The 26,401-nt window shown below is 37.0% G+C and overlaps 1 protein-coding gene and 1 long non-coding RNA gene across 7 annotated transcripts in view; one reads left to right on the top strand and one right to left on the bottom strand.

Annotated features, from left to right (window-relative positions):
- LOC144373880 (uncharacterized) overlaps nucleotides 1-26,401 on the top strand; it is a 74,145-nt gene that overhangs the window by 46,468 nt on the left and 1,276 nt on the right. The window lies entirely within an intron of this gene.
- The window catches only part of LOC144373879 (transport and Golgi organization protein 1 homolog), a 168,719-nt gene that overhangs the window by 42,156 nt on the left and 100,162 nt on the right, over nucleotides 1-26,401 (bottom strand). For 4 of the 6 annotated variants that reach the window (XM_078036852.1, XM_078036851.1, XM_078036847.1 and 1 more), the window contains one exon: nucleotides 5,170-5,303. In XM_078036852.1, coding sequence (XP_077892978.1) covers nucleotides 5,170-5,298 — 129 coding nt within the window. In that variant the 5' untranslated portion in view covers nucleotides 5,299-5,303. Of the gene's footprint in view, nucleotides 1-5,169; nucleotides 5,304-19,014; nucleotides 19,135-26,401 lie in introns of all 6 variants that reach the window. The other 2 variants (XM_078036850.1, XM_078036848.1) reach the window with 1 other exon arrangement.

Raw genomic sequence — 26,401 nt, forward strand, 5'->3', positions numbered from 1 at the left:
CTAAGCCTCGTTTAAAAGAGTGAAGCTGTAGGTGGTGAAAAAGTACATTTAAAAGTACAGTATAGATGATAAATGAAATGCTTTAAAAGGTTAAATTGAAGGTTGTTGAGATACCTTCATGGCGGGAAAAAAAATTGCTTTACTCATCAAACTATTAAAATATACTTATTAAACTAAAAAGAGGGAGATGAGATAATCTTTGTTAAAGTAAAAAGTTATAAAATGCCTAAGTACATTGCAAAAAGCTTTAAAAGGTTAAATTGAAGGTGGTTAAGATGCCTTCATGATGGAGGAAAAAAAATATAACCCATGAAAATGGGAAGATAATAAGATAAAAGATTTAGATAAAGAAGATTAAAAATTTGAAGTGGAAAACTTCAAAAACAGAAGTACAAAAAGGTAAAAAAAAAGAGAGAAGATGTAGAAAGGTAAAAAAGATATAGGAAGATAAAAAGATGTAGAAAGACAAGAATTTTATACCCACAAAATAGGAAACAAAAGAAAACTAGGAGAGAAGAAAGCAACTAAGGGTAAATATAAAAACCTTAGAAGAAAACTAGAAGACAGAAATAAGATAGAAAATGGTTAAAAATGTCAAGTAAAGGTATTTCAGATAGAAAATACAAAAGGCTAAGACAACTATGGTTTCAAACCACATCTAAAAATTAAAAGGACTAAAGTAATTCTAAAAACTAAGGCAAAATGCTTTTGAAAGACTTAAATTTAAAAGGATCTTAAAGGGGTATATACCCCCAAAGATAAACTTAAAATAACCCTTTTTTTACTCTAAACTTTTTAAATTTGGATTCATCAGGACTTAATGCTGTGGAAAGACACATGTATCCAAAAAAATGTACATAAGCCTAAGGTACTTTGGAAAGATATTCTAACAGGACATTGGAAAGCTCCTGATCCAGTGTTTGTCTGGAGTCGGGGTTCTGTTTTTGTGTTTCCACAGGGAGAACAGCAGCCGATTTAGATTCCAGAGACACTAACGAAAACAATTTCTACAGACCAAAAAGAAGATAATTTGACTCAAATCCATAACAGCTGATATTCAGAGCTCCAGCTTGGCTATTCTTACATCTGCGACAGTGATTAACCACGGTGCCTTTTTTCAATATCTATTTTATTATTGCATTTTTCCCACATCATAAAGTTGTATTTTATTTTTTGAGCTCATACAAACCTAGGTTAATGTTTTTCTGATCAACTTTGTTTTTTGACTGTTTTATTTTTTGACTGTGGAGTTTTTAAACATTGCAATGGAGATTTTACCTAGGTAAAGCTACAAGGCTGTTATTATTGTCTTATGTGTTGTATGTTCTGTGTGCACTGTTTTGTGTTGCATGTCAGTATGTGTGTATGTCTATATTTTTATATGAGGAGCGCTCATGAAAAAATGGATCCGAATTTTTTTTTATTCACGTGATTTAAGTGGTTTAATCTAAATTAGGTAAACAGCTGTTAATGACTGTTTTCAAAGGTGGTTAACAGAACTGTTTGCTTACTATTGTTTTTAAAGGTGATTAACAGATCTGTTTGTTTACTTTCACTTTTCCTTTTCATTATATTTAATAATTCTGTTCAGGATAATGTCTCTTTAACATTATTGCCAGAATTCCCATCTCCATCCCAGTGCCAGTAAAGACTAAGAAAACCAAACTACAGCTTCTATGATAGCTATCACAGTAAAGTGTATAAACTGATGCATCAATGAATATAACTCAACAAGTAATGCTCAATCAAGGAATTGATTTACTTTTGGAGGAAATGGACATATTGATAGACTCCTCCGATTTGAACTGCTTGCAGAACTTGCCTGGACTATATATGAGTTGCATGCATTGTGAACTATCGTCTGGTGCAGCGAATTGTGGTACTGCTGGCATATCCTTGCTGATGGTGTCACCAGTGATGCAATTTCCTTGCCAGCACACCCCATGTTAATTGTGGTAATGCTGGCATCTTTGCTGATGGTGTCACCAGTGACACAATTTTTCCAAAGGAGCCGTCAATTGGCTTGGTGTCGTGGCATTTCTCTATCCTCCTCCCTTCTACTAGTGATAGTCTAAAATTTGGGGGCCAACAGAGGTGAGGCAAGAACCTCACCCCCCCCCACTGGCACCAAGGTTAAATTTGGGGGCCAACAGAGGTGAGGCAAGAACCTCACCCCCCCACACTGGTGCTTAGGCCTATCCACAAGCATGGATGAATGCTGGACTGGTAGTCAGTGACGGGTTGATCTGGTTGCAGTGGATTCAACCCAAGACAGGAAACTGACGTCTAAAGATCAGTTCTCCCATGACGGGTAAGAACCATATGTTGAATTGAACAACCTACCAGGCACAGTCCTTTAGCCACATTGCTTGTTGTTTAATTAATCAGAAGGGGGGAGAAAATTAATGCTGCAGTCTTGGCTGGGCACAGAATCAGGAGGCATTCACAGCCTTGTAGATTCAAACAGCAATTCTTTATTCCCGACTCACACCACCTCCACACAAGGTTCAGGGGCAATCCAATCTCCCGAACAATTCACCTCCTAAAAACTTTTTCTCCAGGAGAACTCAGCGGGAACTCAGGCTGCAGGCACGCCCTACTCCCAGCAGCAATCATCTTCAACCTCCAACTTCCCTAAAACTCCTTTTGTCTTAAACCGGGAACACCCTAAGGAGTGGGATACTTCCTCAAACCTGATCAGCTCTAAACCTGGATCTGCCTTGGTCCTTGAGCAAGGTCACCTAACATGCAATGTCAACAGTGAAATCCATTTAACATGGGGTACGCTGGCAAGGAAATTTTGAAGCTTCATTCCTACTTGACAATGGCCCTCAGCAGGGGAGAAAATAAAATTACAATATAATGCATATGAAACCACATATCAAGCTTCAGTTTCACCCAAAATAAATCCTCTGCAGAAAAGAACCCCATTTATTTTCAGCACCAACAGTTAAATTATATGAAGTTACATAAAGTGTACAAAAGGTATATAAAGTTCTCCTTGAGAAAGACACTCCTATTACTAACTACTGACTAAAAGGAACAGAAGATTCTTGCCAATAATTAAAGGAAACTGATAGGCAAATCAAATGCCCAAAAAAGAAAATTAAAAAAGGCATCTTATCACTACCTCTAAAATATCCCTATTCATGAATGTTCTTGTTATATCTAGAAACCATCTGAGAGCCAGTATTAGTGGTAGAATACTGCCATGAAGATTAGATAAGACGGAGCAATTAAAAGCTTCATCACTGCAGATAAAGTCTGAGACTCTAGAAAATCAACAACATTGCAGAATAAAAACTAAAAACTCAAAAGGAGAATCATTTTGAAAACTAAAGAGTTTTTAATTTCTTAAGTATAACACTTATGACATGAGAGGCGAGTCTGAGGGGAAATACACTATTCCCTTCTGATGAAAATTCTATTAAGGTTAAATTTGGAAAAGGGAAAGAAACCAGAGATGTATGGAGAAAGGGAACACATTTATCTCTTCTTAATCTGTGTCAAATGAGACCATAGATTATATAAAGCTCCATAATTACACACTGGGTGGTATCCCATTTCTTGTGATATGAAAAAAAATGATGCAGAATCATGGAGGTTCATGACTGGAAATAATTTTTATATCTAATTTTGCTTCCATACATCATCCCTGCCAAGGTGCTGTTGATTTGATTTGTGGGTGGGGAGCCAAGAACTGCCACAAGAGAACAAATTCTGCATAAGCTACTATCAGAACAAATTTACTTAAGTGCCACTGCCCTGAAAGGAAATATTCAAAAGGAAGATGGATTAGACAGGGGTCCTTTCCTAACTGAGTTTTTCACTTTATAGGGAGCTCAGATAAAACACAACCTGACTGAAGGCAAAGAAGACAAATGAATGCCAGAGGAGCAATGCAAACAAAGTGCCACCCAAACACTCATTCAGTTGGCAAAGATCCTTTCTGGTCAGGTGCTGAAAGCAGGGCTCCTCAGGAAGACAGGATGAGTGCTGCCACCCAGAATGGCAAGAGTCCTAGGGATGAACAGAGTTAACAGGCTATAATGTGAGAGGAGAAAATGCAAATCAAGCCCATTTATCCAAAAGCCCAAAGAAGGTGAGAAAGATGACTACTACATGAAAAATGCCACTTAGGTACATGGAAAAACAGTTCCAAGTTTAAAGGTTACCAATCCTATTTGGTATACTTGAAAGAAACAATAGATGGTTCTTTATATGGAGTACTGCAACTGGGACTCTGTCTAAATATAAAGTTTGTACCCAGAGGCACCATGTTTCAAGATCATTCCCTAAGAGTCAGAAATGGCAACAAAATGAAACTAGTTTTCCATAGGGATTACTCTTTATTTTCTGTCTTATTTTCTGCTGTGTGGTGTTTTATTTAGGGTGAGAACTTTCAAGGATGCAACCCGGAATGTCTCTAAACTGGAACATTCCTACAGTCATCAAAGACCCTTGCTACTATTTTAAGTAAACAATCCACCTATCACATTTTTTTAAATGAAAAGGACAATACTCATAAGCCTCTCAATGAGGTCACTCCTAGTGAATCTCCCCATTTAAAATATCAAAGCATGATATAAACAATGTCATGTCTTTCATCAGAAGATCCATACAACTGGCTGGAAGTAGAACCCCTGGGGGAACCTTCAGGCATAGAATATAGGAAAAGCAGGAAATGGATGACCCAGAAGTTGCAAAAAAAAAAGGGGGGGGGGAAGCACACAATGAACATAATATTCTGCTTTTTTAGAGTAAAAACAGCACAAATGATTAGGTAAAATACACAAAAAAATCAACTTTAAATATGCATGCCTGAGTTACTATCTCAGACTTAATTTACAGGATTAACTCTAATGTCCATGAATCCTTCCCTTTTGAAGCAGCAAAGCTAAGAATTGTCAGGTTTTCACCATGACGACCTTCATGATGTGTAGAGCCTTCTGGAACTTGATGTGAGGGGTAGCAACCACAACCAGTAGAGTTCTGTTTCAGAAAGTCTCCTGACTTTCTATGCTGTGCCAGGCCTAAGGTGTGTTAGGAGCACAGGGCCTGGCAAAGAGGTCAGGTTAACTCTACAAAGACCCCAAGAAATCAGTCATTTAAATCTACACTGCTACCCATCAAAAGTAAGAATATAACACCTGTCAAACTTTTACTTACACTTCCGGCCCAAAGTTCTGGTGATACCTCTGCAAGTTTATAGTAGACAAATACAGGGTCACCTTTTTTAAAATTTACAAAACGACAATCTGGTCCTGTGAAATCTTCAACAGCTTCACCTCGATACATTAACACTGTATATGAACATTGAAAAAAGAAAAAACAAACATTAGGATTTGATTTTTCACAGTCCATATTGACTCATCAGGAAATATGAATCCCACTATGAACAAAAATCAAGTTTTTCCAGTACTCTCTGGAATCACTTTTAATTCACCTGCTCAAAGTATCTAAAATCCTTAGAGATTTTATTGCTATAAAATACAATATTCCCTGCAATTAGACGAGGGAAAAGGAAGCTTCTCTATTTTTCTCTGTGCTGAGAAATAAAAAGCAAAGTGGCTACCACCAACCATAGCTGGTTTCAGTGAAACTCTTGGTTCTTGCAGGCCTCAATTTTTTTCTGTTTCATAATCATAGAAAGCTTCATTTTGCAAATATGTAAATCCAAGTGTAGACATGGACAGGCTTAAGTATGGCTTCATGCAGAGGTAATAGGGAAGAGGTTAGAATATCCAGGAACCCCCAAAGGGTTAATTAACTTGAACTAACTGCTAAAAGACATTACCTTTAAGTGGCTGCAAGTGCTACCATGCAGCCATAAACACTGTCAATTTCATTTGCAGCAGAGTTGCTGTCTCTGGGTTCAGGATCTGGGTAAATAACCAGGAAATATATTTTCTCTGAGCAAATATTGTTGACTATATCCAACATTAAGATTGTTTCAAAACATCCTCATTCGTATTTTTTTTTAATAAACAAAATCAAAAATGGGTATCCTATCTGACAAGGAACAAGTTTAACCATGAGAAAATGTCAGGCAATACCTTCATGCTTAAAATGCAGGACTAGGATCACAATTGATCTAGAAACTGGTAGAAGCAACATTTTTCTTTTGGTTGACCAAATAGACAGTTTCTGATTTAAGATGAAATGGACAATAGATGTATGTAAAAAGCACAAAGAAATGGAAATAACACTTTTTCTAAAAGCCAATTAGCAGTAAAATACACAAGAATGTTTGTTTTATAAAAATATATGTCGGAGGAACAAACACAGATTTGGAGAGGGTAACTTGTTTTTTTGAAGCTAAAATAGGACTATTTTCAGAACTGTCAGCATCCTAATTCATATATAATTAAGAGGCCAAGTTGAAGGTGAGAGACACTTTAAGGTGGGGAATTCTCATCACAAGTGGAAATGGCAATGTTTCTCTTGTTCCCCCTTAGGTCATAGAGGATTTATAAATCAGTAATATATTAGGTGACAACATAATGCATACTATGGAGCACCTATTAAGTTTTTTTTTTTTTTGGAGCACTTATTTGGAAGGCACACAAGGACACCTTACATACACACCTCACTACTTCCTACAACACAACACAGACCCACCTGTTGTTTTTGGTCACATCTGTTTGGACACAGGCCATTTCTCAAGTTATGTTACCCCACTGAACCTAACCAACACCATGTCTTAGTACTGACGAAGCATCAGTGATGAGATTGTCCAGGTATCCCACGTAGGATAGCACTCAATAGCAAAGAATAGCAAAAATGAAAGAAAATATCATGGCAGCTGCTTTGCTTCTCTGAGTGTTTATTTATTCCAGCCTTAGGGTTACCTCTAGGAACTTCTTAACATATATTGGAGACATCTTTTTTCTTTATTGGAGTGGAACAAACAATTCAAATTACAAAATTTGGTTTTGGTAACACCAATTTAGGCATAAAGAGCTCAATGGTAAACTTCTTGGCCTTTTTAGCATGAATATTTTAAAATATGTACTGCTTACAATTTATGGACAACACGGTCATCAAGTTGCAAGGTTACTAGAAACCAAGCGGGAGTCCATAAGAAGTATTCTGGGCCAGTAAATATATAGAGGAAAGAGGTTCCAACAACACTAGTGACTGAGTCTAAAACTGAATTGGCTTATAAAAATCTTGGAGTATTTATTATTGTTATTGCAACAAACCTCTTCATCTGAATCTGAATGGCTACATCCTCCCCACTGCCCACCTCCAATCCAGGACTGGGAAGCAATTCTGTCCGATTCCTGCGCACAGAAGAGGCTGCAGTTCCCAGGTGGCTGGTGCAGATCCTTGGCCTCTTTCAAAAGCAAAAGATTATTGGCCCACCTGCTACCCTACCTCAAATATGAAGGGAGGCTTCTATGCACAGAAATGACAGGATTGAAGCAGAGTCGGGGCCAAGACCTCGGAACACATTGCGTGCCAGGACTCGGTGCTCTTCCCAAGCCTAAACTCTAGTCCCTGTTAAAAGGCAAAACCAGCCTTTTAACGACGCAAAAGGACGAAGGGGCCAGTGAGCCTTTCCCAAGGAGCCCCACCATCAACCTGCCACGGGAATTAGGGCCACCGAGCCCTGGAGAGCATCTGCCCTGATACTGCCCAGGTCCCTGTAGAGGGGGCAGAAAAGCGCTCTGCTACAGCGTAGGCACATCCCCATCACCCACTGAGATCCTAGGCGAATCCTGGAAGGGAATAAACTGAGACCTGTCCCTGGGAAATCGTGTTTCCCAACCCCCGCCTCAGTCAGTAGAGAAAAATAAAACACTGGCAACAAGTGGGAGTCGAAGCCCCCCACAACCCTAGCGGGCTGGCTGGGGCGCCAGCAGAGACAGAGGTGACACACGCAGGGTCCCAAGGCTCTGTCACTCCTGCTCCCCACCCGTCATCCTGCGACCCCCTCACCCAGCCCTCGGGGCTGGGCACCGGGAGATCGGAGCCCCATGCGGCCCCAAAGAGCCACAGTGGAGACCCTGGGCTGCCCGCCTGCCTGCGCACTCACTGCTGCATTTGTCGTCTGCACAGAGTTTGTGTTTCGACCAGCGCTGGCCGGTGTTCGGGTCCGGTTGGCCTGGCACTCGCCAGTTCGGCCGCAGCACGAACAGCCAGAAGAGCACCATGAACAGCCAGAAGACCAGCACCTGCGCCACAGCCATGTTGTGGTCACCTGGGTGAGCCGGTGGAGTAGGCTGCGGCGGGCGTCTGTGGGCGCGTAGGAGATGGGGCTCAAGGGGCGTGTGGGTAGCCAAGCGCAGAGGGGTGGCACCAGGGAAGGCTTAAGCCTTTCCCGGGTGACACTTCAGCAGGGATATCTGGGGGTCGATCCACAGACTCTACTGGAGAATGCACGGAGCTGGAGCTCCGTCCTTCTCTAGTCCAGACCTTCTCCTCGACTGAAGACCTTCTCCTCTAGTCGCTGCCTTGGCAACTAGGACTCTCCTTCTCGTCCAATCACCTGCCTTTGCTTCTGTGCCCTCACAAGCGACCCTCCACATGATTCTAGTCATCACCCACCCATCCCCCCCCTGCCAACTGGTCCTTTCTGGCTTTCCTCAACGTCTCATTTCTGGTTCATCCTGAACTAGCCCACTCCACCATCACTCCCATCCCCCATTCCTGGTCTGGTACCTCCTTTTCTGAACTACCAAATCCCACCCCTGACTTGTCACAGCTAGTCTATGGTTCCAGGCTCCCTCCCCTTCAAACTCCTAGAGGTTCCTTGAAGCCCCACCCCAAGATCCCTCTGATTAGGAAAGGGGAAGGTGAATGGAACTGTGAGTGAGGGTGTAAACTGGAGACAGTGGCCTGCTTTTTTTTTAAAGCGGGGACAGGTGGGGGCAGAGAGATGGACATTAGTCTTCAGGCTAAGATCTTGAGATTCTTATCTTTATCCGTAAGGGAAGAAATTATTTAATTCAAAAGCATATTTTTAACTCTCATTTTGTGCTACCATTCATGCCAGACGCTGGACAAAGCCCTAGCATGGTGTGGGAGTGGATGAAAATCAAAAGACAAGATATCTGGTCCTGGTCCAAAAAAGTCCACAACTTAGTGGGAACCAACTGACAAAACCGATTGTCAGAGAAGAAAGCTAGTAGCTAACATTTCTTGAATGCTTTCTTTATGTCCAGTTGTTATTCTGAAGGTTTTATACATATCAATTCATTTAATCTTCATAACAATAGTACTTTACAGTAGTAGTAGGTCCTATTCCAATCCTTATTTTAGAGTAAATTGAGGCAGTCACACATCCAGTGAGTAATGGAGCTAAGTATCAAGCCCAAGGAGTAGACTCCTTTTCATCACAACCTATCAACTAACAAGCAATTGTACTTTCTGACAAGAGGAGCAAAATCTGATTTAAATCATAATATAGCTGAATTACTGATATGTACAGTTAAGGGGGGAAAGGCACAAGCTAGCCAGCCCAAGGAAGAGTGTCTGCAATGCTCCCATCCTGGGTGGAGCCATTCTCGTTTGTCTGTGACCAAGGGCTTGTTACTATAGTCTCTGCTAAGGTTATTCATCAACCTCCAACAATGAACCCATCAGTTCCAAATTAACTGAATCTTTAAAACTTAGATAAAAGAATGTAGTCCACCATGTTCATAATGTTAAATAAAGAAAACGATGGGAAAAAAAGGTGTGCACAAACATTTGTCTACAGGGGCCATGAGAGGTCCCCGTTGGTCCAGTGTACTTCTGCGCTTTCTGGAGAACCAGTGGATCATACAGAGAAACTGTCTGAGTCATTCTTCATTTCTTTTCTACCATGTATTTATTATGTTATAAAATGTATCTAGTAGGCATCTCTAACAACATGTTGAAAACTGAACTCATTTTTCTCTCAAAATCTGCTTTCAGTCTTCCCTATCTCAGAAATAAGAATGACAATTTAATTCCCATTATCCAGGTGCTCAAAGCCCAAAACTTACAAACCACCTTTGATCTCTTTTCTCTCACATTCCAACTCCAGTCCATTAGACAATATTATGTCTTTATTTTTATAATTTTATTGAGATATAGTTGACCTACAATAAATTGCACATTTAAGGTGTACGATTTTATAAGTTTTGACATGAATATACTCATGAGACTATCACCAAAATCAAAAAAGTATTTCATCCTTCTTTGTAATCCCTCCCCTCTCCTTTTCTGGGCTGACTCCAAACATCTCCTGTCATCATAGATTGTTTTGCATTTTCTAGAATTTGATATAAATTATAAAGCATTTTATTCATTTATTTTTCTGACATCCTTCTTTCCAAATAAGCATTTGAAACATGCCCAGAATCTGACCACTCCTCTGCATCTGCTAAGCCAATATACAGGCCAAACCCACATCATAAGTCACCTGAATGATTCCCATAGCCTTCTTCTGTCCTTGCTTCTGCCCTCATTTTCCCCAATATCTATTGTCCTGATGGCAACTAGAGTGATATTCTTAAATATAAATTTGATTGTGTCTCTCTGCTCAAAAACTTCCTATAGCTTCCCATTTCCAAATAAAAGGCAATGACTTTAGCCAGGCCTGGTTGTACTCATCTGTAATCCCAGCAGCTCAGGAGGATGTCAGGAGGATCCTGAGTTCAAAGCCAGCCTCAGAAATGTAGTGAGTCCCTAAGAAACTCAGTGAGACCCTATCTCTAAATAAAATATTTTAAAAAGTACTGTGGGTGTTGCTCAGTGTTTAAGTGCCCCTGGGGGTTCAATCTCTGGTATCAGGAAAAAAAAAGAAAAAAAAGCCATGACTTTATTATGGATTGCCCTGCCTTATTATGGACTGTTCTTATTCAATGCGACTCCCCTCATCCTCTTCTCCCCATTTCCTAACATTCTTCTCTAGTCTGTTAGTTCCATTTAAATACACCAATCCCACCCCTGCTTCAGAGCATTTATACTTGCAACTTTGCCTCAACCTTAACTGCCCAAATCATCTAACTAGCTAACTAGTTATCACTTTATCATGTCTCTGTAACAGTGGCATTTCATGTGATAAAGACTTTTCCTGGCCATCCTACACAAAATAGAGCCTCTTGTCATGACTATCAAGCCCATTACCCTGCCTTTCTTTCTCTTCAGACTTGCCTTACTACTTTAGACTTCTCTTACCACTTGCCTTACATTTGTTTATCTATTTGAATGCTCTGACCCAACCTCAAACACAATTTCCAACAGGAGCAGGAAATTAGTTGTTTTGTTCACTACTGTTACATCAGTGACTAGGGAAATGCCTAGAATGTATGAGAGAGTTAACAAATGATTTGTTGGATAAACTCATGGTTCCAATAATATTATAAATATACTACACTATTAACCTAAACACATATATTAACTATTAAGCCCCCATATATAAATAGTACTGAGAGGAAATAAGCTATGAGAACAAGGCATTTAAGGTCCACCTCTCAGCAGGATGCATCCTCAACTCCAGGAATGTACCCCTGAATGTGTTTGTTGAATAAAAACATACTTGTGTGGAGAGTAGTTGTTTGGTTACATGATACTGGAATATTTAAGTAGATCTTTTAAAACTAGTTTTAATTTTTTCTTATTTTTCTTATTATAGAATATGGTATGTTGTAGATTTTTTCTTATTGTAGAATAGAAATTAATGATAATTCATTGGTGGAAAAATCAGAAGACCAAAATGATCTAATTGCATATTACCTTCTTGATATTTACTTTGACTCATAATCAGATATACTTTTATATGCATAGTCAGTGCTTCCAGTTACTGAAGAACTAGCTGCTTAGTTTGTAGAGTTTTCAATATTTTGATTTATCAGTATTATTTTTTAAACTTATTGCCTTAAAGACATATTAACTAGTCTGGTGGATAATGAGAAGAAAATTTCTCAACTGGCCACAATAAAGTAGTGGTGGTTCTTTCTACCAGGATACATACAATTAGTGGATGAATCAGCATTCACTTTTACTCATAGCATTTAAATATGTGGCATTGATGTTTAACATGTTTAATATAAGGTTATATTAAAAACCTTCAGAAAAGGAACAGGATAGAATGTGGTGGTGATTGTTGGCATGGAGATAAATAATCTCAAGTGAATTATTCTTTAATACCTCAAAGGGAATTCTTACGGGGTAAGGGTTGAGTAATTGTTAAAGGTAAATGTGACCAGTTTGGGTGGAGGGGACATAAAATTCTAAGATATGAAGGGTTCCTAATGTCAGAGTACAATCTAAATGAGACAAAAACATATCTGAAACAAATAATTGGCAGCATAATAACATATACCATTGGAAATTTGTGAAGGCACTTGCCTAGGAGCATTCAGTAGGCCTACCGCTGCTGTTACCAGGAAGAACCTCATCTATTGTAAATGATGTGCCAGAGAATAGTGTTAAACATTTATGGAAGACTAAATCTCTCCAAGAGGGGCAACAGATTTACCCTCGCATATGAAACATTGGAAAAAAAAGTGGACAAAATACAAACAACAGTTCTCAGATATTAGATAATAAGCAGCATAAGAGTGACTTCTAAGATAAAGTTAGGCATGAGAGATGAGTGCTAGGATTATCCCAATTTACTCCCTGGAAAGAATTTTTCAGGCCACAGCCAGAGAAGGAAAACTCAAATAGAAAATCTCCTGAGTTAAAGAGATGGATTTTAAAGTCTGAAGAGACTGACGCAGCTAGAAGTCCCAGAGCAGAATAAAGGAGAGAGTAGAGAACTGCAGAGGGAGGGAGACTGTGTACATGCACTAGCTCCCTAGACATCTATGGAGGGTTCCCCTGAAGTCTGTGGCTATGTAACAATGGGCTCACATGTAAGGCCAGAGAAAGAACCTTCAGAAAGGAACAGAATGGAAGGTGGTGGTGATTGTTGGCATGCAGATCAATTTTTGTAATCACCAGCTAGAATGGAAAATCTATAATAAAAGGGCATCAAGTAACATAGTCAGTAAAAGGGACAAAATAGCCCAAGATTGAAGGTAACTCCTGTCTAGAAGAATCTTAAAAAGATAAAAATGTTTCCAAGATAGTTCAGAAAAAAAGCTGTACACAGCTCAAGAATATTTAAAAGAATACAAAATGTTTCCAAGATAGTTCAGCAAAAAACTGTACACAGCTCAAGAATATTTAAAAGAATACAAAATATCCAGTACTGAACAAGGTAAATTCACAATGTTTGGAATCCAATAAAAATGTATGAGGTATGCAAAGAGCGAGGAAAATATAACCCATGTTGAAAAGAAAATTAATAAAAATGATCATTAATTACACTGTGACAGAGTTATTATACAAAGACATTAATACAGTTGTATACCATATGTTCAAGATGCTATGGAAAAGCATAAGCATGTAAAGGAGAAAAAGAAGATATAAAAATGTCTGAATTAGATAAAACAGATAAAATTAGATAAAATCAGATAAAACAATGGCTAAGGTGAAAATTACACTGAATGAGATTAACAGCAGATTCAACATTGAAGAAGTCAATATCAGCAAACTGAATATGCAGTGATAAAGACTCCAAAATCAAACACGGAGAAAGAGACTGAACTGAACAAAGCATCAGTATGCACAGCTTCAACCAGTCCAATATATATGTTATGGTAGTTCCTAAAAGAGGTGGGAAAAACACATTTGAAGAAATAATAAATAAAAATGTTCTATATCTGATGAACACTCAGATTCAAAAAGCTCAATGAATAAGAAAAATGATAAAGATGACACAAATTTACACTAAATGCTTAAAACCAGTGCTAAGAAAAAAATTGAAAAGCATCTACAGAAAACAGATACCATTATGTACAAAGGAGTGAAAGTAAAATGTCAAAATTCATTCAAGAACCATGCAAACCAGAACATCAACATTTTCAAGTTCTGAAAGAAAAAAAAAAACTGATATCCTAGAATTGCATTCCAAATGAAAATATTATCTCAAAATTATATAGTCTTTAATGCAAAAGAATTAAGTTAAGCCCTACCCCACATAAAAATTACCTCAAAATGGACCACAGACATAAATGTAAGAATTCAAAATGGACAACACATATATATGTAAGAACCAAAACTAAATGTAAGAAAGCATAGGTAAATCTTGGGGTAGACAATGACTTTGTATTTAAGACACCAAAGGCCCAAGCACCAAAAGAAAAAATAATAAAGTAATGAACTTCATCAAATTTAAAACTTTTAAAGGCTACCATCGAAGAAAGTGAAAATACAATCATAGAAGAAAACATTTACAATTCATGTAGTTAGAATATATATAACTACCTAGAATATACAAGCAATTCTTATTGTTCAATATGAAAAGACAAATGGCAAGAAATTAGAATAGACATTTCTCCAAAGAAAATATGCAAAACCAAATAAGCAAATGAAAGGATACCCAGCACCATTAGGGAAATGTACAACCTCAGTGAGATACTACTTCACATCTATCAAGATGGTTATAATCAAAAAGATAATAATAAGTTGGCAAGGATGTGGATCAATGGGAGCCCTCACACACTACTGGTAGGAATAGACTACAGACCTAAATGTAGCAGCTAAACCTATACAACTTCTGGAAGAAAATATAAAAAGCTGCTTGGCAGAGGCTTTTAAAACTAACTAGCTCTCTCTGCCTCACGCTCTCTTTTTTCCTCTCCTCAAAAACTTTGTCTCATGCTGGGTGTGGTGGTGCATACCTGTAATACCAGTGGCTCAAAAGGCTGAGGCAGGGGGATTGCAAGTTCAAAGCCAGCCTCAGCAAAAGTGAGGCACTAAGCAACTCAGTGAGACCCTGTCTCTAAATAAAATACTAAATAGGACTGGGGATGTGGCTCAGTGGTGGTATGACCCTGAGTTCCATCCCCAGTACCAAAAACAACAACAACAACAAACTTTGTCTATTGTATGTTCATTGTTATGGAAATGGAAAGGTAAGCTGACAGACTAGGAAAAAGTACTGGCAAAACATATCTCTCTCAAGAGAATGATATCTAGGATATACAAATGATTCTTACAACTTATTAATAAGAAAAATCACCCAATTTGAAAAGATGGGCAGAAGACTTTTTTTTCTTCACCAAAGTAGACACAAATATGGTGAATGTGCACATGAAAGGATATCCAACATAAGTTGAAATGTAAAACAAAACTGCAATGTTATTACACATACAGTAGGATGGACAAAATTTAAGACTCATCATAACAAATGTTGACAAAGATGAAGACTATGGTATCTCTCTTAGAACTGCAGACTATAACATGTAGTATAAACAATGGCACAAACTGTTAGAAAACTGTTTGGCAGTTGCTTTACAAATTAAATCAAATCTGTCGAGATATTTACTCCAGAGAAATAAAAGCATACATCCACACTGAGACTTGTGCACAACTATTCATGGTGGTTTTATTTGTAATAGTCAAAAAATCCCCAATGTTGGACTGTGGGAACATGTCTGTCTTACATGCCTCAGAACCCTTATACTCATATTAACCATATAGTAGACATTTGATTAATATTACATGAATGTAGAGATTGATTTTTTTTTACTGTTAATAGAGCTTCTCTTTTATTAAATATAACAGACAAAAGAAAATCACGTATAGCACAATGAATTATCACAAAGTAACATATCCAGTGAACCCTAACCCAGGTCAAGAAATTGGACATCAAATGCACTTTCATGAGCCCTTTCTCATTGCTCCCCTAATTATTCCCTCCGCTCCCCCAGAGTTAGGCACTATTTTAACTTCTAATAACAAGGATTAGTTTTGCCTGTTTTGTTACTTTATACAGTGTAATCATACACATGTGTTCTTTGGTATGTGGCTTTTTTAGCTCCATATGTATTTTTATAAGATTTATCCAAGTTGTTGAATGTGAATGTACTTCTTATTTTCATTGCTTAATAATTTTCGACTGTATAAATATAACCTGGTTTACTTAAAAAAAAATCCCCAATGTATATCAATAGGAAAATAGATAATAAATTTTGGAAACATACTTAGCAAGAATAAAGAACTATTGATAATAGCAAAAACAGGGAGATTCTGAATAAATAAACTAGACAAAAAGTAATATGTATTGAAAATTCTTTTTTTTTGTACTCCCTAGTACAAATATCCAGGGGTGCTCTACTGCTGAGCCACATCCCCAGTCCTTTTTATTTTATTTATTCATTTATTATTAATTTTTTTTGCTATCAGAGATGAAACTCTTGGGAACTAAACCACTGAGCCACATCCCCAGCCCTCTTTTGTATTTTATTTAGAGATAGGTCCCAATGAGTTACTCAGGGCCTCGTTAAGTTGCTAAGGTTGGCTTTGAAATCCCAATTCTCCTGTTTCACCATTCTGAGCCACTGGGATTACAGATGTGTGCCACCATGCCCAGTTTAGTTTTTATTTTGAAACAGAGTCTGGCTCAGTTCCCCAAGTTTACCTCAAACTTGCGATCCTCCAGCCTCAGCCTCCTGAATATCTGGGATTACAGACTCTGCCACCACCTTCCAGCAGATTCAGTTATATTTAAAGGTAGAAAGTTATAAACCAGGTGAATCCTAGTAAAGGTCTTAGTAAAAAAACTAAAATAATAGCACTATGCTTGGTCACAATATGGTAAGTCAGAAAATGACAAGAAATATCCATTTTCTGTGAGGTTGACCAGAACAGTATCATTTCTCAATGGATTTCAAAGGGTCTCCTTCTTTCTTTCCCCCCCGCCCGCTCACCTTTCCTTCCCTCCTTCCTTCCCTCCCTCCCTCCCTCCCTTCCTTCCTTCCTGAGTTTTGGCGTGTGTGTGTATGTGTGTGTGTGTGTACATCATCTTCTGTGCCAATGTAAGAGATTTAGGCAATGGATCAACCTTTACACCTGTGCCGAAGGACCCCAATCTTGGATCTATCTCCAAGGGTGGAGATGACTCTAGATCCTCATTATAATCTCGAGAATGGGAACTCCTAAATTATAAACAGGTCTTTCTTGGTAACACCAGTTTCCTCCTTGGTAAAAGTTAGTGTAGTGGGAGGGTGGCAAGGGCCCTACCCTGCCACAAAATAAATTCTAAATTGTATTTTGGTACAAATTGTAAACACTAAAGAGTTAAAAGTAAGAGATGAGTCTTGGGATTTGAGCTAGACCTGGATAAGTACATAGGATTCAGATTCTAAAAAGAGAATAAAAGGCAAGTGAATTAAACGGCATAAAAGACTCAGCAGAAAGAAGTATGTTTAAAGGACAGTAAGGACACCTCATTTTGCTAAGAGGAAAGGATTCTATAAAGGATGATATATTTGTGTGCTTAGGTCAGAATAAGAAATTCCTTGAAAATCAAGCATAAGGATTTAGACTTAATAGAATAAAAATGCATAAAATATTAGACTTTAAGTAAAGGGATCATATAACTTAAGTGGAATTTAAACAAGTATCTTGTCCTTAAATCCAGGGAAGATGGAGGTTTAGGCTGGGCATGATGAGTAGGGCTGAGGCACTCCCCACAATTAAAAAGTCATGTCGAAGTGTACTGTACTAATGGAAGTGAGTCATATACAAGGCAAGGTCTTCTGCCAGCACCTACTGTTTGTCTAGCCCTGACAAATATTATTCCACTTTCAACTGTACAAAGAAAGAAACTCAAACATCTGAAATTGCCACTAATATATGGCATGTATATGAGTTCCTGTTTCTGGTTCTGCCTAATTTACCTTGGCATTCTTTTCACGGAGGTCAAATATTTGGTGTGTTGAAATAAATGCAGAACAGACATTGGGGACTTGTGGCCTGCACATCTCAATTTCCACAGTGCACTATTGGGCTTTATCCATTTAGTTTTCAGAAATATAAATTACTTCCTTACCAGAACAACAGCAGAAGTAAGGAATACAGCCAAAAGGATTGTAGTCAGAAGTCTAATTGTGTGACTATAGGCAAATCATTAACTTTTCTGAGTCTCAGATATTTCATCTATACAAATATGGGTCAAAGTTAAAATTTTATAATTCATTTTAAAGAAGAAATAGAGATAATATATGAAAGATTGCCCATTTATGTGGTTTGAATAATTAAACAGCAAAATCCTGGCGGTTACAGCCAATATAGACAATTGACAAAGCAACAAAAGTCTTGGCAATAAATGCTTTCATTACTAAGGAGACATTTTTAGATAGTTCCTACTATGGAAACTGTTCTCTTCTCACTGAAACAAAGTAAGGCTGATAACATCCTCCCAAAGTGTGCTTGGAAGATCACAAGCACCTCTGGGAGGAGACAGAGAGAGTGGAGGAGAAAATATGTTCTTCGGGATAACATATAGTCTACCAGAGCATACACTGAAGCAAAGCAAACCCTCCTGAATCTTCAGCATTTTAACTGATGCATGCAGTATAAAATTAGAAACAGGACCATAAACACTATTATGAAGACTATACTCAGTGGGGGACGCTGAACAAACATATATGGGAAAGTAAGTTCTCTGTGATTAGTATGAAAGCTCAGTCTTACCCAAATCCACATGAAATTTGAAACGGTTTGGAATACATAAGAAGATCAGTGAATGACATCAAACCCAAATGATGAAATAGAGAATCTGAACATGATCTTTCTCTTATTTCTCACTGATCCCTTAGAACCACCAATAGAAATATAATATTAACTCTACATGTAAATTAAATTTTCTAGAAGTCATATTTTAAAAAATAAGACAGATGAGCTTCATTTAATAACACATTTTACATAATTCAATATATTCAAAATGTCATCCTTTTAACTTGTAATCAAAATAAAAATATAACTGTTATTTTACATTCTTCATAATAAGTCTTTGATATCTGACTTATGGCACATCTCAGTTCAAACTGGGCACATTTAAAGACAGTCGCAGCATAAGAAAGTAGGAATTGTAAATTAACACTAGGCCATATCATATACTTGCACTTATTTTAAAGAAAAGCCAAGTTTAATAGTATGTTTTAGGTTTTAAAATATTTTTGGCCAACCTCTCTTGGTACTTACGCAGAAGTGAGAAAAGATGATTGAAGGTATCTCAACATCCCTCCTTTTTTTTCACTCAGAGGTTAAGATTTCTGTTGCAATAGCTAGGGATTGCATTGTCATTTTAGATGAATCTCAAGTCTATAATCAAAAAGTGTAAGTCATCATTAGGTTCCTACATTTGTCATTCTTTTATTATTTTTCATTGTTATCTTAAATATATTTACTTCTTGACAAACATAAAGAAATAAAGAATTATATTTAAATGGATAATAAAAAAAATTTGACTGCATAAAATCCCTTTTCGTTTTAGGTAGACCTACTGGTACAAACAAGTCACCTGGGTGGTCTATTTTTCTTTGGTAACAGGGATTGAACTCAAGGGCTCTAGACCACTGAGTCACATCTCCAGCCCTATTTTTGTATTTTATTTAGAGATAAGGTCTCACTGAATTGTTTAGGGCCTTACTTTTGCTGAAGCTGGCTTTGAACTCATGATCCTCCTGCCTCAGCCTCCAGAGCCACTGGGATTACAGGCATGCAGCACTGCACCCGGCACCTGCTCTGTTCTCTTACTTAACTGCAACTGTGTTTTCCTTGGTAGATTACTTCTTTGCACCAGGGTTTCTTGATAGAACTCTATTGGTACTTTGGTTTGGACTGTTCCTACTAGCTGAAGGTTATATACTATCTATGGGCCTGGCCAAAAAATGTTAGTAGTTTCCTCAGTGATGGTGAAACAACAACAAAATGCCCCCAGGCATTTCTAAACTTCTCTTGATAAGACTAGTATTACTCTCCCAGTTTGAGAGTCACTTGCAGAGTTAGTTAAATTCTGATCAATTAACAAAGCACCTTTAGTTGTAAGTATCCTATATTTTGTAGTTTGCAAGTATTCTGTATTTTGTAATTTCTCTTATCAGCTAAAAAGAAAGGATTATAAAATCAACATTTAAGGCCGGGCTTCATGATGCACACTGTAATCCCAGTGGCTCTGGAGGCTGAGGCAGGAGGATATTGAGTTCAAAGTCACCCTCAGCAATTTAGCAAGGCCTTAAGTAATTTATGGATTTCCTACGTCAAAATAAAAAAAATATATAAAAAAAGAGCTGGTGATGTGGATCAGTGGTTAAGCACCTAGATTCAATCCCCTGTGCCCATCCTCCACAAATCAACATTTTAAAAACCAGAATCACTAAAACATCAAAGAAACTCAAGGTCCTTGTAAACACAACTGACTTTGCTTCAAAGGATTTTTGCTTTTTGTTTTCCACTTCAAGTTAACACTACCTTTAAAAAATAAAATCACATTTTTTAATTTATTTTTTCTGACCTCTAAGAGGGATCTTACATTTTTCTACTTCCCTTTCCAAGACTATTCCCTCTTTTGCACTGTGTAATCTTGAATTTAAATCTGAATTAGTTGCATTGATTTTCCCTTGTGTTAATAGTCAAATTATGATACAATTTGAATTATTGAAATGCATATGGAGGGGTTTCTTTTCTTATTTTTAATGAAAACTCATATCTTTAAAATTAGCACCTAGGGGACTATAGGTGGAGACTTAATATGTAGAGTCATCAGCATGATAATTGTAATTAAATAAACACAAATCAGTTCATGATAACTGATTTCATTACTATTATAATCAGCTTTCTCCTCTATAAAACAGCACAATTAGTCCTAAATTGACATTCACTAATTGTATATTAGAGTTTCAAGGAAAACAATGAAGAGTTAGTGACTATCATAATGATTGAGATGTGTTTTGACATCAGTAATTATTATTATTTTTAAGATGGGGGTCTTGCTATTTTGCCTGATCTCCAACTCCTGGACTCAAGCAATCCTCCTGGCTTGGCCTTCTGAGTAGTTAGGACTACAAGTCACCATACCAGCCCAGTAATTATTGTTTAGTAGATCTCTTTTTGGACACTAAAATCACTACTAATATGATTGTATATGTTTGAAATTGGTTTTATGAGCAACATACAGATTTGATGCAACTCCCATCAAAATACTCACGAATTGGTGTGAATATACTTTGTATACAAAGAGAAATATAAAAAATTGTGCTCTATATATGTAATATAAATTGTAATGCATTCTGTTGTCATATATAAATTTAAAATAATAATAATAATAATAAATGTCATTTTTCCAGACCTAGAAAAAACAGTCCTGAAATCCATTTGGAAGAATAAAATATTCAGAATAGCCAAAACAATTCTAATTCAATAAGCAAGCTGGAGGCATCATCACAATACCTGACTTCAAATTATACTACAAAGCTATTGAAATAACCACTGCATGGCTCTGTCATAAAACCAGATACATAGACCAATGGGAAAGAAGAGAAGACACAGAAAAAAATCCAACACAGTTAACAGTCATCTGATTCTTGACAAAGATGCCAAAAATATATTGGGAGAAAAGACAGGCTTTAAACAAATGGTGCCAGGAAAATTGGTTATCTATATGTAGACAAATAAGACTAGACCCTGTACAAACTTGAAAGAGATCAAAAGCCCAGGAATTAGACCAGAAACTATGCAAATCCTTGGAAGAAAATATAGGTTTGAGACTCCAGCATATAGGTACAGGCAATGACTTTCTTATTAGAACTCCTAAAGCTCAGAAAATAATGACAAAAGTTAATAAACAGAATGGCATCAAATTAAAAAGCTTCTGCACAGCAAAGGAAACAATTAGTAACATGAAGAAAGAACCTACGGAATGGGAGAAAATATATTTGCTAACTACTCTTTTTTTAAAAAAAAGAGAGAGAGACAATTTTTTAATATTTATTTTTTAGTTTTCGGCGGACACAACATCTTTGTTTGTATGTGGTGCTGAGGGTTGAACCTGCACTGCATGCATGCCAGGCGAGCGTGCTACCACTTGAGCCACATGCCCAGCCCTGCTAACTACTCTTTGACACAGGATTAATATCCAGACTATATAAGAAACTTTAAAAAAATTAATACCAAAACCTCAAATAACCTAGCTTAATTGGGCAAATGAATTAAACAGATTCTTCTCAAAAGAAGAAATAAGAATGGACAACAAATCTATGAAAATGTTCAACATCATTAGGAATTAGGGAAATGCAAATCAAAACTACAGTGAGCTTTCATCTCACTCTACTCAGAATAGCAGCCACCAAGAATATGAATAATATGGGGCTGGGGTTGTGGCTCAACAGCAGATTGCTGGGGCTGGGGATGTGGCTCAGGTGGTAGCGCGCCCGTCTGGCATGCGGGCGGCCCAGGTTCGACGATCCTCAGCACCACATACAAACAAAGATGTTGTGTCTGCCGAAAACTAAGAAATAAAAAAAAATGTTAAAATTCTCTCTCTCTCTCTCTCTCTCTCTCCCCCCCCCCGCCCTTTAAAAAAAAAAAAAAACAGCGGATTGCTTGTCTAGCACGTTGGAGGCCCTGGGTTTGATCCTCAGCACCACATTAAAAATAAATACATAAAAATAAAGGTATTGTGTCCAACTACTTAAAAAAAAGAATATGAACAATAATAAATGCTAGAGAAAATGTGGAGAAGAAGGGACACTTTTTTCTCTGTTGATAGGATTGTAAATGAATATAACCACTATTGAAATCAGTATGGAGGTTCCTCAAAAGACTAGGCAGGAAACCACCATATAACCCAGCTATACAACTAATCAATGTTTATCCTAAAGAATTAAAGTCATAATACTAGAGTAGTACATGCATACCCATGTTTATAGCAGCACAATTCACAGTTGCCAAACTAGGTGCTTATCAAGGATGAATAAATAAAGAAAATGTGGCATATACACACAATGGAGCTTTATTCAGCCATAAAGATGAATTATGTCATTTGCTGGAAAACGGATGAAACTTGAGAACATTCTGTTACACAAAATAAGCTAAGCTCATAAGATCAAGGGAGCATATGTTTTCTCTCGGATGTGGAAGCAAGAGAGGAAAAAGGAAAAGAAAGTGAAAATCAAAAGGAGATCAGTAGAGTGTAGGAAAGGGACCAGGAGATGGAGGAGTGAAGGGAAAATACTAGGGAATGATATAGGCCAAACTGGAGTGTTATATTGTGCATGTGGAAATATGTAACAACAAATACTGCCATGATTTACAACTATAATGTATCAACAAAAAAATGGAGAAAATAAAAGAAAGCAAACAAAAGAACAGAATTGCTTTCATGTATGCATGTATGTATGTATGTATACAGCCTAGCCAAACATCTATTGTGAGCATAAACATTAATACTCTGGAACAGTGATGATCCTGACACTGTTTTTTTTTTTTAAATTGTTCTCTTTATTCCTTTTTTCCCTCCCTCCCTCCCTTCTTTCCTTCCTTCTTTCATTCTTTCCCCTCTCTCTCTCTCTCCCTCCCTCTCTCTCCTCTCTCTTCTCTCCCCTCCCTCCCCCCCTCTCTCTCTTATTTCCCAGGCTGGCCTAAACTCCTAGGCTCAAGTAATCTTCCTGCCTCAGCTTTCTGAGTAGTTGTGACTGTTGGAGCACACCACGATGTCCAACAATAACACTTACTTTTGTAAACAAAGTTTTATTAGAACACAGAAACTTATTTACCCACAGTCTAGGCTGTTTTGTGCTACACTGGCACTTGAGTGGCAATGAAGACTTGCCTACAAAGTCTAATATATTTATTATCAGTCTCTTTTCAAGAAAAGTTTGTTGATCCCTGATTAGATTATAGATTAAAGTCAGCAGAATAAATACATAAACATTTCTTTTCTTACGACTAAAATTGGCTGTATGAAATGAGATAAATGATCTATTAAATGCCAAGATAAAAGTCTCTTCCCTATAGAAAGTGTGTATTCAGGACTAGAAATCTTGGCACTGTGTCATGTCAAATGTAGGAAAAAACCTGGCAGTTCATTTTGATGAGACTTAAGAAATTACTTTTCCAGGGCATTTTGAGGTTTATCTAAACTTTGTAGATAATACAGGGAAGAACATTTTAATCTGCAAATAGATTATGTTCATTATTAGTTTGTAATCATTTCACAACTATCATATAATATTAAAGCATCATAAGAGACTGCCTATCATAATAGAAACTTTTATGACTCTAGCCATTAACATGTATTTTTCTAGTTATTGTAGACTCATACTTTTAAGCTAGTGCTATTGGTAAAATATATGATTATATAAGTCTGATTGCCTTACTAATTTTGACCAGTTTATTTTTCAGATATCCATTTTGGGGTTTACTCTTTCAATTAATTTTTCGTTCCATGGACAATGAAATTGTTGTTGAGTATATAAGATGTTGCAGTTTCTATGTAAGTTGACCTAAGTGTCTACCACTATTGATTGGCAAAGATATAAGTAAGTTAGTATTTTTACTTGAAACTGTTATAGATCTAATGTACTTGATTTGTTTTCCTGACACAAAAGAGTATAAAACTAGAAAAACTAAACATTTTCAGGTATTAATTTCAGACATGACTGTAGGCCTGTTGCACAAAACACAATTAGGGAGATGAAGCTCAAGTAAGATGGTGGTCATACTGAGTTAAGGAGAAAATTATCAAAGTGCAAGATTATCATAGTGGTTGGAATTTTGTGGACAAGAATGTCTGAGCTATTTATGGTGGGTGCAATGTAATTATGTGTGTGTTAGAGAGAGAATACTAAAAGCCTGGAGGAAATTCATTTTTTATATGAATGTACCAGATGAGACTCTTTAAGGCTTAGCAGAGTTTGACTACTATAAAGGAGACTGAAGATGATGCTAAATGGCAATGTTGGAAGAAATGGTTTCCAGCAGAGTCAGGTTGCAGCAGCTTCATTAATATATCAGGTACTTAATTAAGAGTTCAGGAATAAACCTTAGCAAAAAGAACCACACACAAAAGAGTAAAGGAAAAATGGTAGACCTAAATTTGAAATCAAAATTGATTCATGCTGAAAATGTATGTGGCAGCCAGAAAGAAAAAAGGAAAAGAAAGGTGTGTGTGTGTGAAAGGAATCTGACGACAATCAAAGGGAGATCAGTAGAATAGAGGAAAGGGATCAGGGGAGAGAGGAAAGCAGGCAAAAGAGAAATACTCGAGAATGATATTGGCTAAGTTTTATCACTATATTGTACATATGTATGAAAACATAACAACAAATCCCACCATTATGTACAAGTATAATGCACCATGAAATATGGAAATAAAGAAAAATACCAAACCTAGTAAGGTGAGGTGGAATATGCTTATAATCCCAGTGACTCAGGTAGATGAAGCAAGAGGATCACGAGCTCAAAGCCAGCCTTAGTAAATCGAGGTGCTAAAGCAGCTCAGCAAGACCTTGTCTCTCAATAAAATACAAAACAGGTCTGGGGATGTGGCTCAGTAATTGAGTACCCTGAGTTCAATCTCTGGTACCAAATAATAATAATAATAATAATAATAATAATAATAATAATAATAATAATAATAATAATACCAAATCTAATATGATCAAAACAATTCACCAGTAATTAGCCTGCATGAGACATAAAACAGAATATCCTTTATAGGAAGACAATATAATCCAGACTTCCTATGATGTATCATCTATAAATGACCAGAATATAATTTAAATTTTTTTTTTTGGTACCAGGGATTGAACCCAGGGGTGCTTAACCATTGAGCCACAACCTCAGCCCTTTTTTGCATTTTATTTAGATATAGGCTCTCATTGAGTTGCTAAGTGCATCCCTTAGTTGCTGAGGCTAGCTTTGAACTCTTTTTTTTTTAACAATTTCAATTTTTTAATAATGGAAACATTTTGCTATTCCAGAAAAAATTTCAGGGGAGAAAAATCTTCCCTATAAAAATAAACTCATCAAAATTATAAATATTATAACTTTTTTACTTCTGCAATTTAAAATGCTCCCCTGCAATATCACCCCTTCATATAACACCTTTCCTGTACCATCACATTTTGAAGAGAAAACAGTATTACAGCAAAGCTCAGTTTTAATTTAACGTAACATTTGTAAAATGACTTTTTAAAATCTTTGGCCTTCAGAGCCCTTATTCTTATTTTACAACATTAAAAATGCTGCTGTAGTAACCAGTGTTTGGGAGAGAATATCACTCTTCTAGAACCATGAACAGACAGAATTTTAATACAGTAACTTACAAATTGTAACTTGTAGTGCACATGACAGGGAGGTTTGGATAAACACAGAGGAGAATATGCCTATTTCAGACAATCTACTTCAAGTAAAAAAAAAAAAAAAAGAATTCACAGATACCCATCAGCTACTACTTCAGGTTCTAACAGTGTCATGAATCTGAGAAACAAATGCTTCACAAACTATAAATTTACTGGGACGAGTAATTAAAAGACCAGGTGGTTGATAACAGTATATTCAAACCCAATCCACAGTCTGAATAGGAAAA

This window comes from Ictidomys tridecemlineatus, unplaced genomic scaffold (assembly GCF_052094955.1).
Source record: "Ictidomys tridecemlineatus isolate mIctTri1 unplaced genomic scaffold, mIctTri1.hap1 Scaffold_52, whole genome shotgun sequence".
NCBI lineage: Eukaryota > Metazoa > Chordata > Mammalia > Rodentia > Sciuridae > Ictidomys > Ictidomys tridecemlineatus.